The sequence below is a fragment of the Pinus tabuliformis genome, chromosome 6 (genome assembly GCF_031772625.1).
Source record: "Pinus tabuliformis cultivar Carrire ecotype Pingquan chromosome 6, CPIR1, whole genome shotgun sequence".
Lineage (NCBI taxonomy): Eukaryota > Viridiplantae > Streptophyta > Pinopsida > Pinales > Pinaceae > Pinus > Pinus tabuliformis.
This window is the reverse complement of record NC_142292.1, coordinates 399,024,075-399,037,621: the sequence shown is the minus strand read 5'-3', so window position 1 is coordinate 399,037,621 and position 13,547 is coordinate 399,024,075. Positions and strand designations below refer to the sequence as shown.

The 13,547-nt window shown below is 42.9% G+C and overlaps 1 protein-coding gene across 1 annotated transcript; it reads right to left on the bottom strand.

The window, feature by feature from the left end:
• Positions 1-5,304: 5,304 nt before the first annotated feature.
• On the bottom strand, positions 5,305-10,880 carry LOC149258985 (uncharacterized). The gene is made up of 3 exons (XM_089444410.1): positions 9,109-10,880; positions 7,720-9,010; positions 5,305-7,593 (listed from the first exon to the last, which is right to left on the bottom strand). Exons 1-3 carry the CDS (start codon positions 10,878-10,880, stop codon positions 5,305-5,307), a joined length of 5,352 nt encoding a protein of 1,783 aa, XP_089300536.1.
• Positions 10,881-13,547: the final 2,667 nt, after the last annotated feature.

Genomic DNA, 13,547 nt, shown 5'->3' with positions numbered 1-13,547 from the left:
ATCTTTACTCCTATTCTTTGCATGCCAGTCCATCAATTGTGCAAGTGACTTTCAACGAAACATCATTGAAGTCTAGGTATAATTGGCATGTGACATAAAACCTTCTTTGGAATTGTAGGACCTTGTACATCTGTATGATATCTCTTCTCTTTGCATATAGGGCATTCTACCTTGTCTTGATATTCATCTCTGTATAAAATGCAATCATTTTTACATGAATGAATTTTCTTATATTCAATCCCCAACTCAACCAACAACTGATGCGCCTCTCTGCAAGTTGATGGAAACACATTCTCTTTAGGAAATATTTTAGTTTTTAGTGCCCTGTAAGATTTCCAAAGATTAGATCAATTGAATGTTTGAATTATGATGAACACGATTAATATGTCAATATTTTATATTATGATTATTCATATGCAATATATGGTTTTAAAATATCTTTAAACAAATATAAACAAAGTTGATGAAGGTTTATGAATTACGTAGACCAATTGACAATGCATTGTAGGAGATAAATTTTAAATCACTTCAATAGGGTGGTGAATCCTTTGTCTGACCAACCAAATAGTGACTTGATTTCTAATAATATTAATGTGCATGTCAGTTTTTACCCCACACTTAGTCAATTTTGGAGTTTTCTTTGTCCTCCAAACTTGCGAAATCAATGACTAAACTTTATCCCTTAGCTACTACGCATTGCACAATCCTAAGCTCCAATGATGAAGTTTTGATCCCTTGGTGCTATGCACTGTGAAATCCTAGAGGACAACCTACTCAATTGTGCATCGAGAAACCTCAAATATTAATCTCTTCTTCCTGTTGGTTACACTTTCCCAAAGCGCAATCTTGATCATCCCTTCCTTGCATTACACACTGCACATTCTCAGTGGCTAGTGAGGTAATATTTAGACCCTCGCATTGTTGTACTGTGGAGTCCCTTGAGCCTCTTTATCATCCACTGAGCATTGCACATTCACACTCCCCAAGCCTATCTCTCTTGCCTTTTGAACTTACTCACTGTGCAATGCCATAGTTAACCTTTTCTTCACTACACACCGTGCACGTTTAGTGAGAAATAGGGTCATCCTTTAATCCCTGCAGTGATCAACTACACAATCCTTAGACTGTTCTCCTCAAGTGCTATGCACTACATAGTCACAGTGAGCAAGCCTTGCCTTCCCTGCCTCCTAGACCTATGTAGTGCATAAAAGAATGCCTCCTCTTCCATTGATACTATGTACAATGCACTCTTAGTGTCTAATCCCTCACTGCTTACCTCCTGATCATGTGCATTACACCAAATATTTCCCCTCTCTCAACCATTGCGTACTGTCCCATCACACTCAACATTTTACATGAGAAAATAGGGTAGAGTAGGTAATTTCGACACTAATATTATCTTATCATTAGTGAATTTCAGTTGCAAGTGATATCATCCTAACATGACGAGATGATGCTCAAGGAGGCAATCGAGGAGAAGCTGCAAAAGGCACTTGTGTAGTGAAACACCAAGGGACCATCAAAGAGGGAGATAAATGAAACATGAAGCATGATATTTGGATGAAGACCAAGATAACATGGACGATTCTAATTAGATTCTTATTGAGGGAAAAGAAGAAGTACAATGAAGATCTATCCTGAAGGACGAAGGCATAACAACAGTAGAAGAACTTGACATTTATATACTATATTAAAGTCTTATGTCACATTCGCCAAATTTTAGCTTCTCAAAGTCTCATCACAAAAGTATTATGTTATCCATGTATTTTTCCACAATTTGTGGAATTTTTTGTTTCCAAAAAAAATTAGAAAATTTAAAATGTGTGGAAGCCCAAGGTCATGTTGGCTCAGTTTGGTTTGACCCAGGTTTGATTTATACTACGCACCAACAAAACCCTCAATCATTGGCCCTTTCAGCAATGACCTTCAAGCAGATCACAGTCTCACCTGAAGTGACTATGGGAGGATGCAGAACCAGGTTTCTACAGGCTTGAGGGACTAGGAGATGTGGTATTATTATGTTTTATTATTCTTATCATTCATAAATCACTTCACCGCATTAGATTAAACACTTAAACATATCATATAAAACCATAAACCATCATTGTGTTGAAAGTAAAATGCAACTATAATAACTGCTACTCTACAACATATAATAAGAAAATATACACATCAAGACACCAAATTATTGTGGTTCACCCCAATGTGGGGATATGTCCACAAGAATTGTTGCTTATATAATGAATATTTGTACAACAAATATTTCTTGGCTTGCGCACCCAACTGCAGACTCAAGCCTCTGCGTACTTAGCTGGAGATCCTTTCCTTTGCTACAAAATTATAGATCACAATAATTCAACCATAACATTGATCTGGATCAATTCGATTTGATGATTCTCTTCTTATTATTTTACCCTATATATACTATTACATCGAAGAGTTACATCATCAAAATACCATGTTCCAAATACCATGGACTCCCTAAAACAAGCAATTATGGTCCCAAAACCATTGATCGCTTATAAAATAGCATGTTTTTGCAAAAAGGAGGGGCTTTGACCAACCCCGAAGCTCTTACATTGCGCAATGTATTCCAAGTGCTCCACTGCGTGTTCCACTTCGCATTCTGTTGCTCTACTGTGTGCTCCACTACACACTCTGCTCCATAAAATGCGAAGTCTTTTCCAAATTTAGGCCAAGGTGGGTTGCGCCCAACAAACCCCCAACACTCACATGTGACTCATCTCGAGTCACTCAGCCGTTTTACCTCTAATCTTTGCTGCAATGTTGTTGTAGGTAATGTTGAACTATTGTAGAATGTATGTGACCTGCTTCTCTTTGTTGCAAACTTCCTCCATTAGTGCTTCTGTCACAGGTTTTGTAGCCTTATGCATCATTGTTGTATCCCTCTGTCAAATATCTTGAAGCTTCTCATCCATGACTTGGGACAGTTGGAGAGCCTCATCCTACCATGGATGAGGTCTCTCTGTCAAAAGCTGCTCTTCCTTTCTTAGCTCCTATATCTTCTTCTAGAGGGCATTTCCCTCATTGATCTTGGAGAGCTTTTGTGAGACTAGTAAGGTCTTTGTAGTTGCTTGAATATCTTCCAGCTTCTATTGCTTCTGCTGATTGTCTTTTTGAAGTTTCTGTACATTTGGATCTTCCTACAGCGAAGTCTAAATCTATAAGGTATCATAAAAAATCTTCCCACAATCTTCCACTGCCATGAAGATGTCGATCATTGCAACCTTTAGGTTATTCTCCCTTTTCTCTTGCACTTCCTATGGTGTGGTTGGCTATAAATTCATTTGCATCTTTATGATCTTCATTTCATATGAAAATTGCACCTCTGCAAGCTTATCCTTGTATATTTTTACTACAAGGCAGAGCTTTGCGACATTTTCCTCCACCGATTCCTCTTCTCAGACATCAAGGTATGGAACCTCATGACACATTGCTTCAACCAGCTCCTTCAACTTCTCCTGCTGTTGTACTACCTGATCCATCTCCTCGATTGCCTGGTCGAGCTTCTGCTATAGCGAATCTCACTCTCTTTCTACTTGAATATTTAAGTTCGACTTATCCCATATTGTAGCAAACAACCCCTCTTGTGCCGAGGCTCCTATGAACTTTGACATAATCCAGACTATAGCGAAATAACTTCCTATGTCGAGCTCTCTCTGCAGCATAGTTTATAGTTCAATGTCCACTTTCAATTGCAGGTGGCACTAAGACTCTTCTCCTTTCTTCTTCAGAGCGAAGCTGTAACGGCAAGGTTGTCCCTATAAAACTTCAAACTGCTTCCCTTTACTCTTCCTTGAATCAATTCTCCATTTAAATTTGCTAATTGGACTACTCCTCCATCAGTAATATGCTTGATAATGTATGGGCCCAACCAATGCATCTTGAATTTTCTTGGAAATTTTACAAACTTTATATCATAAAGGAGAACAAGGTCTCCTACCTAGAAATTCTTCTTCTTAATTTGTCTGTCATGCCATGCCTTTTCTCTTGCTTTCTATACCTGCTGATGGAATCCTACTATAAATCTGTCTTCCTCCAAAGCGAGCAACTATGACATTCTTTCCTCCATTATAACAGGGTCTACCATATGTCTAAAAGTTGAAATCCTCAACCTAGGAACGATGTACTCCATGGGAATCAAAACTTCTTGCCCATGAAATAACCTGAAGGGTGTCTGACCTATCAACTTTTTACATGTGGTCCTATAAGCCCATAAAATAGTTGGAATTCTAAGGTGCCAGTCATCTCTATTCACATTGCATACCTTAGTAAGTGCATTTTCCAAAATCTTATTAAATGCTTCTACTGTTCCATTGGCCTAAGGATGATAAGGGGTACTCTTCTGATGTTAAACTTGGAACTCCTTAGTCAATGCTTCAATAATCTTATTCAAGAAATGTGAACCTTGGTCACTCATCAAAATCTTCGTACATGCAAATCTAGACAATATGTACTCAAGAATAATGTTATGAAGCCAGCTCAAGAAAATATGAAAAGATAGATCAATGCCTTGGAATTCAGCCTCCTCGAGGGGGCAACCTCCTTTACATTTTTTTCCCCTGGGAAAAAGTCGTAATTTCTATTATGAGTTAAGAAATTACATTTTGCAGATGCCGTAGCATATTCATATGAAGGTAGCATTACCTATCAGAGTTTCAAAAATAACTGTAGAGCAGTCCATGATGTCTCCACGCAGGGAGCATTTCCAAAATAATAAAAACTGTTAAGTTTATCAGAGATCAAAATGACTGTGCTCTTCGCAGAGAGCAATATATATACTGTGTATAAACAAAAATAAAGTGTGCTGTAAACATATCTAGACAGTATCTATGTACATATTATAAACAAAAACTGTACTGCTATAAAGTGGGCTTCATAGCCCCGCGTCGAAGAGGTCATCAAAAGGTCTGTGGTAATGCTGGTAGTATGTGCCATCGATCTCCTCCTGTATCAACCAGTCTTCTCCATCTCTACGCGCGGCCTCTTTGGAGAGCTGGTCAACGACGGTGTTATGCTCCCTGTAAACATGATGGCAGACAAAGGATTCAAAAGCAACAATTAATCTCTTTGCTTCATCAAGTATATGCCTCAAAGTAAATGCATAACAATGGGATGCATCATTCAACCAATTACAAACAATTTTAGAGTCTCCAAAAAGTTGTAGGTGTCTGCACTGCTTATGAAGAGCAAAATGAATGATGTTTTTGGCGGTGCATAGCTCAGCAAAATTATTAGTGCCTCTTCCAAGATTGATTTGTAGCTTATAACAATGCCTCTCATTTAGGTGGAGGATAGCTCCTCCCCACAGCCCGCTTCTTGAGCCGAGCCATCAAAGAACGCCCATGGTTTGGATGTATCAATGGTTACAGGTCTGAGAATGCGGGGCGGGGTTGGGGGATCCTCTTCAGGTAGCATATTGTAGTCTGCAACCGTGTGGAGGATGATAGAAGGCCAATGAGGGGCTTTTAGCTTGAAAATAGACTGATTCCGAGCGATCCAAATGGACCAACATGCCAGAAGTGGCATGTTAATAGCTTTCCCAGAGTGATTTTGACACCAGGCATTCCAGGCTTCCATGAGATTGTTGCCATGCCAGTCTTTTAATAGCGGGATCTGTGATGTGAGCGATTGCCAGAATTGCTGTGAAGAGCTGCAAGAGAGGAATAAGTGCTCGGTGCTTTCCTTTGCGTTATGACAGAGGTGACATCGGAAGGGTCCATAAAAGGACCGCTTCATGAGATTGGTGCCAGTGGGAATTTTATCGTTAAGGATGTTCCACATCAGCAGTCTCGTCCAGGGGGCTGATTTAAGTTTCCAGAGAGCCTTCCAGGTGGGTTGAATTTCCGGGGGCCTATAAGGTTCCATGAGCTTTAGATATCCATGCTTCGGTGTATAGACACCATGCTTGGAAAAAGCCCATATGATTTCATCCGGACCATCAGTGAGCCTGATATGTGCTTGAGATAGTACGCTTGTATACTCCATCCATTCGTTTGTCCATTGTACAGGTATTTCCAGAGCTTGAGCAGTCAACCAAGCTTGATGTAGGAACGATGAGTTTGCATTGTCTCCAATATGCTTGATGTGCGTAATACCTCTGCCCTGAAGGTATCGAATTAATTCAGCAGGTAATCTGTGGGCATTTCCACATCCCACCCATGGGTCCAACCCAATGCGTACCGCGTTGCCTTCCTTTATGCGCCAGGTGATGCCTTCACGCAGAAGAGGTAAGGTACCCATGACAACTTTCCAGATATTTGAGATTTGATGATTGGTGCCATGATGAGTACAAATCCAATCCAATACGGGCTGGGGCTTGATGTATTTAGCGTATGCCACCTGTGACCAGAGGCCATCTGAGGTGAGTAGCCTCCAGCCAAGCTTAGCAGCCAGAGCTTTGGAGAAGGAATCCAATCTCTTGATGCCCCATCCGCCCCAACTCTTTGGCTTGGCAATGGTGTCCCATTTGACCCAAGCAAATAGTCTCCCCTGTTGATTTCCTTTCCAAAGGAATCTGCAGCAAATACTTTGAAGCCTATTCAGAATGCCTTTTGGAATCCAGGCTAGGGCCATCCAGTAGACTGGCGTGGCTTCAATAACAGCTTTGATGAGTACTAATCTGCCTGCACGAGAGAGGTATCGGTGGTACCATACCTGTAGCCTCTTTTCCACTTTTGCAATTAGCCATAACCAATCTGCAATCTTATATCCGGATGGTTTTAATCTGAATCCAAGGTACTTTATCCCATCCTTCAGATTCAAAAGAACAAAGGGAAATCGCTGAGTGATATAGGCAGATTCCTGTATGGAGCAGCCCACCATGGTGATCGTGGATTTGTTTTCATTAATCTTCATTCCCGTGGCTTGCTGAAATAGAAGGAAAGAGTTGTGAAGCGTTGTGGAGTCGCCAATGCTGCCGTTTAGGAAAATCAAGATGTCATCAACGAATAACAGGTGCGTGAGGAAGAAATTGTCCACCATTTTGATGCCTGTTAATTGATGTCTATCCCTGGCTGAAGTGATAATTCTGCTTAAACCTTCCATGATTAGCAGGAACAGCAAAGGCGAGAGGGGACATCCTTGTCTAAGCCCTCTCTCAGAAGTGAAGAAAGGGGTGGCTTCCCCGTTGAGTAAAACACTGTAAGATACATCGGTGATGCAGCTCATTGTCCATTTGATGAAGTCATAGGGGAAGCCAAGATGAGTTAGTAACAACCTCAAATACAACCAGTTTGCTCTGTCAAATGCCTTTGATAGATCCACTTTAAGGATCATTCCTTTTTGTTTTTTGATCTGCAGGGTGTGCAAGAGCTCTTGAGCAGTGGCGATGGCTTCATGGATTTGTCTGTGATGTAAGAAAGCGAATTGTTCAGGGGAAATGTGCTGCGAGATGATGGGCTTGAGGCGGTTAGCAATAATCTTAGCAATGATTTTATAGAGGCAGTTACAGAGTGAGATGGGCAGGAAATCATCGAAGGTAGACAGATCATCGGATTTAGGGATAAGGGCGATGAATGTGGTCTTGATGGCTGCAGATATCCTGCCTCGTCGCCTACTATCCTCCACAATCTTCAGAAGGTCATTCCCCAAGATGTCGAGAAATGCAGTGTAGAATTCAATGGTCCAGCCATCTGGGCCCGGGCTCTTATCTTTCTTAAACCATTTGAGTGTGGCTTCAAATTCCTCCATGGTAACTTCCTTCTGTAGCTCATCCAACTCATCTTGTTCAACATATCTGGGAAAGAGTTCCGCAACTCTCATGATTTCCAAGATATTTATATCCCCAGGAGCAGAGTATATACCTCGAAAGTGATCAGTGGCCAATCTTGCCAGGTTCGGTTGTGATGAAACAGTATGGCCTTGGTTATCCTTAAGCTCCCAAATCGTATTGATGGCTTTGCGTCCATTGGCGAATTTGTGATAGAATTTTGAGTTATTGTCTCCCTTAGTGAGCCAGATAGCCCTGCTCCTCAGCCTCCAACTTTCTTCCCTTTCTTTCAGAATTTGAGTGCGCTTAGCAATAAGTGAAGCGTACTGTTCTTTCCTCTCCTGTGAGGGGAAAGTCCCAGAGGATGCATTTTCAAACTCCGCAATAACCTGTTCTGCCTCCTTCAGAATGAGGTTATCTTGGATTCGCTTCTGGTGGGCCCAGGTTTTGGTGATATGTTTGAGTTCCCTGAGCTTTCTGACAAAACCTGCTGCTAGTTCCTCCTCTTCCCTGATGGGATTGTTCTGCCAGAAATTTTGGACCAGCTGAAGATACGAAGGGTCCTGGAGCCAAGAGGCGTTAAATTTAAAGGGGCTCTTGATTTTGTGATTAAGGTCCTCAGCCTCCAGGAAGATAGGTCTGTGATCGGATATGCCACCTGATCCGACCCATTGTCGTATTCTGGGGAGGCTGTTGTACAGGGTTTCCTTGATAAGAAAGCGATCGAGTCTCCTTGCTAAACTCTGCTCCCCACTCCTATTATTTGACCAGGTGTATTGTAAACGAGCAGAAGGGATGTCCACCCATTTATGATCCTCTAATAAGGTGGAGAGGGTTTCAGAGAGGGAGTCGACCTGAGCCATATGCCCCCATGATTCACAGAAACCCAAGGAAAAATTTAAATCCCCTCCCAAAATGATGTTATCAGCTTGTAGAAGTTCAGATGCCATTAATGATCTCCAATAGTTGACACGATCAGTGCAAGGGCCATATATGTTGATAATGCGGAAGTCTCGTTCAATAGAGTGGACAAAAATGTCAAGACCTATGAAGCCCCTCCCACCCCAGAGGTTCCGAATATCCACAGCCCTGTTTGAGACCCCAATAGCCAATCCTCCAGATCGCCCAGCTGCATCCAGTGCGTGGAAGGTCCAGTTAGGGAGCCAAGAGGAGAGGGTGAGAGTGAGGGGTTCAGCCAGGCATAGGGTCTCTTGCAGGAAAATAATGTCAAGTTGAGTCGAAGTAAGCAGCCTCCTGAGCGCTAGTTTTTTTGGTGAACTAGCAAAACCACGGCAATTAAAGGATAATACTTTCATGGGGGAAGGGGAAGAGGGCCATCCTTTGCTCTAAGCGCCCCAAAAATTGTCTGTTGTCACCCAAGGGCAACCTCTTCGTCGGCTGTATGCCTAGCTTTTGTGATACGGGAAGGTCGACCTCGGGAGGTCTTGAGAGAGGAGGGGATGCTCATAGAGTCAAGGCCAACCGCATCAGGACCCTTGTCCCTCATCCGAGATCGCAGAGCGTACCGAGGAGATGACTGAGTCGATCGGATAGAGAGGGAAGCCAACGTCGATGTGATCAATAGAGGAGGGGCCAATGGCGGAGGGAGCGTGAGGGAGCAACTAAGGGGAGAGTGAGGGGAAGAGTGTCGCAGATCGGGATGAGATAATGAGGGAGGGGGAACGGAGCATGAAGGGAGAGTAAATATGCCCAATGCAGTGCAGGATGCATGAGATATCAAAGAGGGGGAAGCTGAAGACATACCCGAGTTCGCGGCGTCCTCCGGCTGTGCTGAATGAACAGGTGCCGTTGAAGTTGGAGGTGCCTCAGGGGCAGAGACGGTATCAGCGACTGCAAGAGAGTTCTGTGGGACAGCTCCTTCTTGTGCTTGCAGCTGAGGCCCCGAATGTTGAAAGGGTTGCTGATTTGGGGAGGTGTCCAGGGGAGGGTCGTCTCCAGCTCCATTGCCTTTCCCAGCCCCTTTTCGGAGGAGAGGGAAATCCCTATAGAGATGCCCTACTTTGTGGCACCTGCGACATCGGTAGGGAATGCCTTCATAATCGATGATCTGTCTGCGAGCAGAGTCTCTCCACTGAATTGTAATGTGCTCATATAGCCCGCCTCTGGTATCCATGTTGACTAAGATTCTAGCATAAGCCATCATGCCAGTCTGATGATAAGATTTATCATAGCCCATGAAAGTGCCAAGTGCATTTCCAATGCGCTTGAAAATATCCTCGGACCAGTATTGAAGAGGTAACCCCCGAAGCCGAATCCAAACTGGTCCAATGCCTATCTGCTCCGTCTCAGGGTCGAATAAGGGTGTCCATCTCTTAAGGAGCATAGGGGCGTGCTCAAAATGCCAGTAGGAAGACAATACCCAGTTTGTGTGGTCGGCACGCGCGAACCTCAGTGCGAACCATCCCCTCACGAAAGTCTGCAGATGAGGGATGTTCACCAAATGATGCCCCCATACTTCAGTTGCCCAAGTTTTCAATTGTGCCGCCGAGTAGCTGCGTCCCCTGATGCGACCGACCAAGACCCGATCTGCAAAGTCCATCGATTCTCCCCACCGAATTTCCTCTTCGAGTCTGAGAAAAATATCTTCCTCCTTGGATTTGAAACACTTATACTTCCGCTTAGAGCCGCGAGCAGGTGGAGGGTTCAGTGGCTGTCCCGGAGGCGGGGCAGTAACATTCAAAGGGGCTGCGAACTGGTGGGTGATAGGAATGTCAAAGCCGGATGCAAAAGGGGGGCCCGAAAGCGGGGGTACGGCATTGAAACTGCCAGAGTGGTGACCAAAAGAAGCTGCGAGACCGGCGGAGGATGAGGGCAGGGGAGGGTTAAACGGCGGATGAGAAAAAGAGCTAGATTCCGGGGGAACTGACCCAGGGTTAGGGTTTAAGCATCCAGAGACAAAACCGAGGGTTGCCGGAGAGTGAGGCGGCGTGGAGAGGGCAGGCCATGTAGGGGGCTCATCCGGGAGGACCACAGGCTGAGCCCTAGACGATTCACCGAGGGAAAACTGTGAAAAATTTCCGGGAAAATCAGGATTAAACATACCTTCTGATGTGGCATATGGAGTGCGCCAGATGGAGACCCCTTCCAATGGGTCAGCGGAATAATCTATGGCCTCAAAGTCCTCCATGGCCAGCTGCACCTCGGGACGGCGGACACCTTATGGAGTAGAGAATCCCAGGGAAAAAGACAGGTTGCAGTTACAGCTAACGGACCATGCTAGGTTAAAGATGTAAACCGTCATAGATAAGTAAACGGAAGTCACGGAGGTCACGGCAAAGGAGTCCTTCAGCACGAAGCATTGAAGTCTACAGCGGCATTGTAACGGAGGAGGGAGCGTGGAGTCTGCAGTAGTGGCGAGAGCGAAACGGAGACCCAGGCGCGGTTACTGCAACTTCAAAACTTCAGTCGATACCCTAACCAAACCCTTCGCGTGCGCTAACCTGACCCGGCGACTTCAGAGCCATCTTTTTCTCCGCAACCTCCTTTACATTACATAAATGAATAATTCTTTAATGATTCAAATGACAAAACCTCCTTTCTATATATAGGAGTCTAAGGAGTCACAATATAATCCAGCCGACCTAACAATAATAATATAAAGCCACAAAAATAACAATAGAGGGATTCTATGGGGCACAATAATAACAATATGGGGGCAACAGGGGCACAACAATATTAATAAGGGCTATAACTACAATAGTAATGGGGTAATCACTAGTATTATAGGGACCCAACATGCTCCTCTCCTTCAAAAAAGTGTTGTCCTCAACCCTTGAGTAGTTATGGATACTTCTGCATAAAATTCTCATCCTCCCATGTGGAATCTTCAGCGGATAAGTTCTTCCACTTGATAAGTTACTGAAATTGATCGATTTTGTAGCTGTTGAGTTCTTGTTTCTGTGACTGCTTCTGGTTCCAATATAATTTTTCCTTCCTCGTCAAGTTCTGGCAATATTGTTTGAACTGGGAGCTTGTCGCCTATAACCTTCTTTAAACATGAAACATGGAAAACTTGGTGCATTCGAGAAGCTGAAGGAAGCTCCAATTTGTATGCCATAGTACCAATCTTTTGCAACACCTTGTACAGACCATAATACTTTGGTGATAATTTATTATCCTTCTTAGCTTGCTTGAGGGACATTTTCTTATATGGTTGTAGCCGTAGGAATACCCAATCACCTACATCAAAACTTCTTTCGCTGTGATGTTGACCTGCCTGTTGTTTCATTCTATTCTGTGCCAACACGAGGTTATCCTTTAAGAGTTGGAGGACTTGTTGTTGATGTTCGATGTGATGTTCCACTGCCTGAACCTTAGAATTTTCTCTTAAATATGATGTGATGGATGGTGATTGATACCCATAAAGTGCCATAAATGGGGTCATTTTTGTTGCTGTATGGAAGGAAGTGTTATACCACCATTCAGCCAGAGGCAACCATTTGACCCATTGTGTCTGTTTATCAGATACAAAGCAACGAAGATATCCTTCCAAACATTTTTTTACTATCTCAGTTTGCCCATTAGATTGAGGATGATAAGATGAGCTATGAGCTAACTGAGTACCAAGACAAGAAAATAATTCTGTCCAAAAATTTCCAGTGAAAATGGGATCTCTGTCACTTACAATAATCTTTGGGTTTCCATGTAGCTTTTGAATTGTTTCCATAAATGTAGTAGAAACTATACTAGCTTTAAATGGATGTGATAATGCACAAAAGTGTGCATACTTGGTAAGTCTTTCAACTACCACCATGATGACACTCTTTCCCTCAGACTTGGGTAAACCTGTGATAAAATCCATTGAAACCTCCTCCCAACGTTGGCTTGGAATGGATAAAGGTTGTAATAGACCCGGTGTCTTAATTGTTTCAACTTTATTTTGTTGGCAAACCAAACATTCTGCCACAAACTTTTGAATATCTGATTTAAGGCCATCCCAAAAAAATTCCTTCTTAACCCTGTGGTAAGTTTTTAAAAATCCTGAGTGCGCTCCTAAGGGAGAAGTGTGCAATTCCATAAGAATATTTTGTTTTAGCTGGGAATTCTTATAGAGGTATAAGCGATCTTTGTATCATAACGAATCATTTTGCCAGCTAAATGTATCAGACGTACTGGAATCTTGTTGTAACTTTCAAATAAGTGCCCACACTTCTTCGTCCTTCTTCCATTCCTCCCTTGCTTCGTTTATCCAATCTGGTTGGATAATAGAAATGGCGCTCAACAATGCTTCCACATCCTCATCCTTTCCTGAGAGTGCATCTGCCACCACATTTTTCTTCCCTTTTTTGTAGATGATTTCAAAGTCATAACCCAACATCTTTGTGACCCACTTTTGTTGCTCTTCAGAGGATAATCTTTGTTCTAAAAAGTATTTAAGGCTATCATGATCCGTTTTTATCTTGAAGTGTCTTCCCATTAGGTAGGGTCGCCATTTCTTAAGTGCATGGAGTATTGCCAACATTTCCTTCTCATAAATAGCTTTGCTTAAAAACTTTCCCTTGATTGGACGACTTTCAAAAGCAATGTGTCTTTCATCTTGCATTAGAACAACACCAATTCCATTTCCTGAAGCATCACATTCCACAATAAAGGTTTTTGTGAAGTCCGGTGTAGCTAAGACTGGTGCTTGCCACATTGCCTCTTTAAGATGTTCAAAGGCCTTTGTTGCTTCTGGAGTCCATGAAAATGCATCTTTCTTCAATAATGTTGTTAGAGGTGCTGCTATTCTCCCATAATTCTTAACAAACTTGCGATAATACCCTGTCAACTCGAGAAATCCTCGCAGATGCTTTAT

Coding starts and splice junctions, on each gene's coding strand:
- LOC149258985 (XM_089444410.1), bottom strand. CDS start 10,880: ATGGAGGACTTTGAGGCCATAGATTATTCCGCTGACCCATTGGAAGGG. Junction 9,011..9,108: donor GACGAAGAGGTTGCCCTTGG/GTGACAACAGAC, acceptor TGGTTTTGCTAG/TTCACCAAAAAAACTAGCGC. Junction 7,594..7,719: donor TGGATGAGCTACAGAAGGAA/GTTACCATGGAG, acceptor GACCTTCTGAAG/ATTGTGGAGGATAGTAGGCG.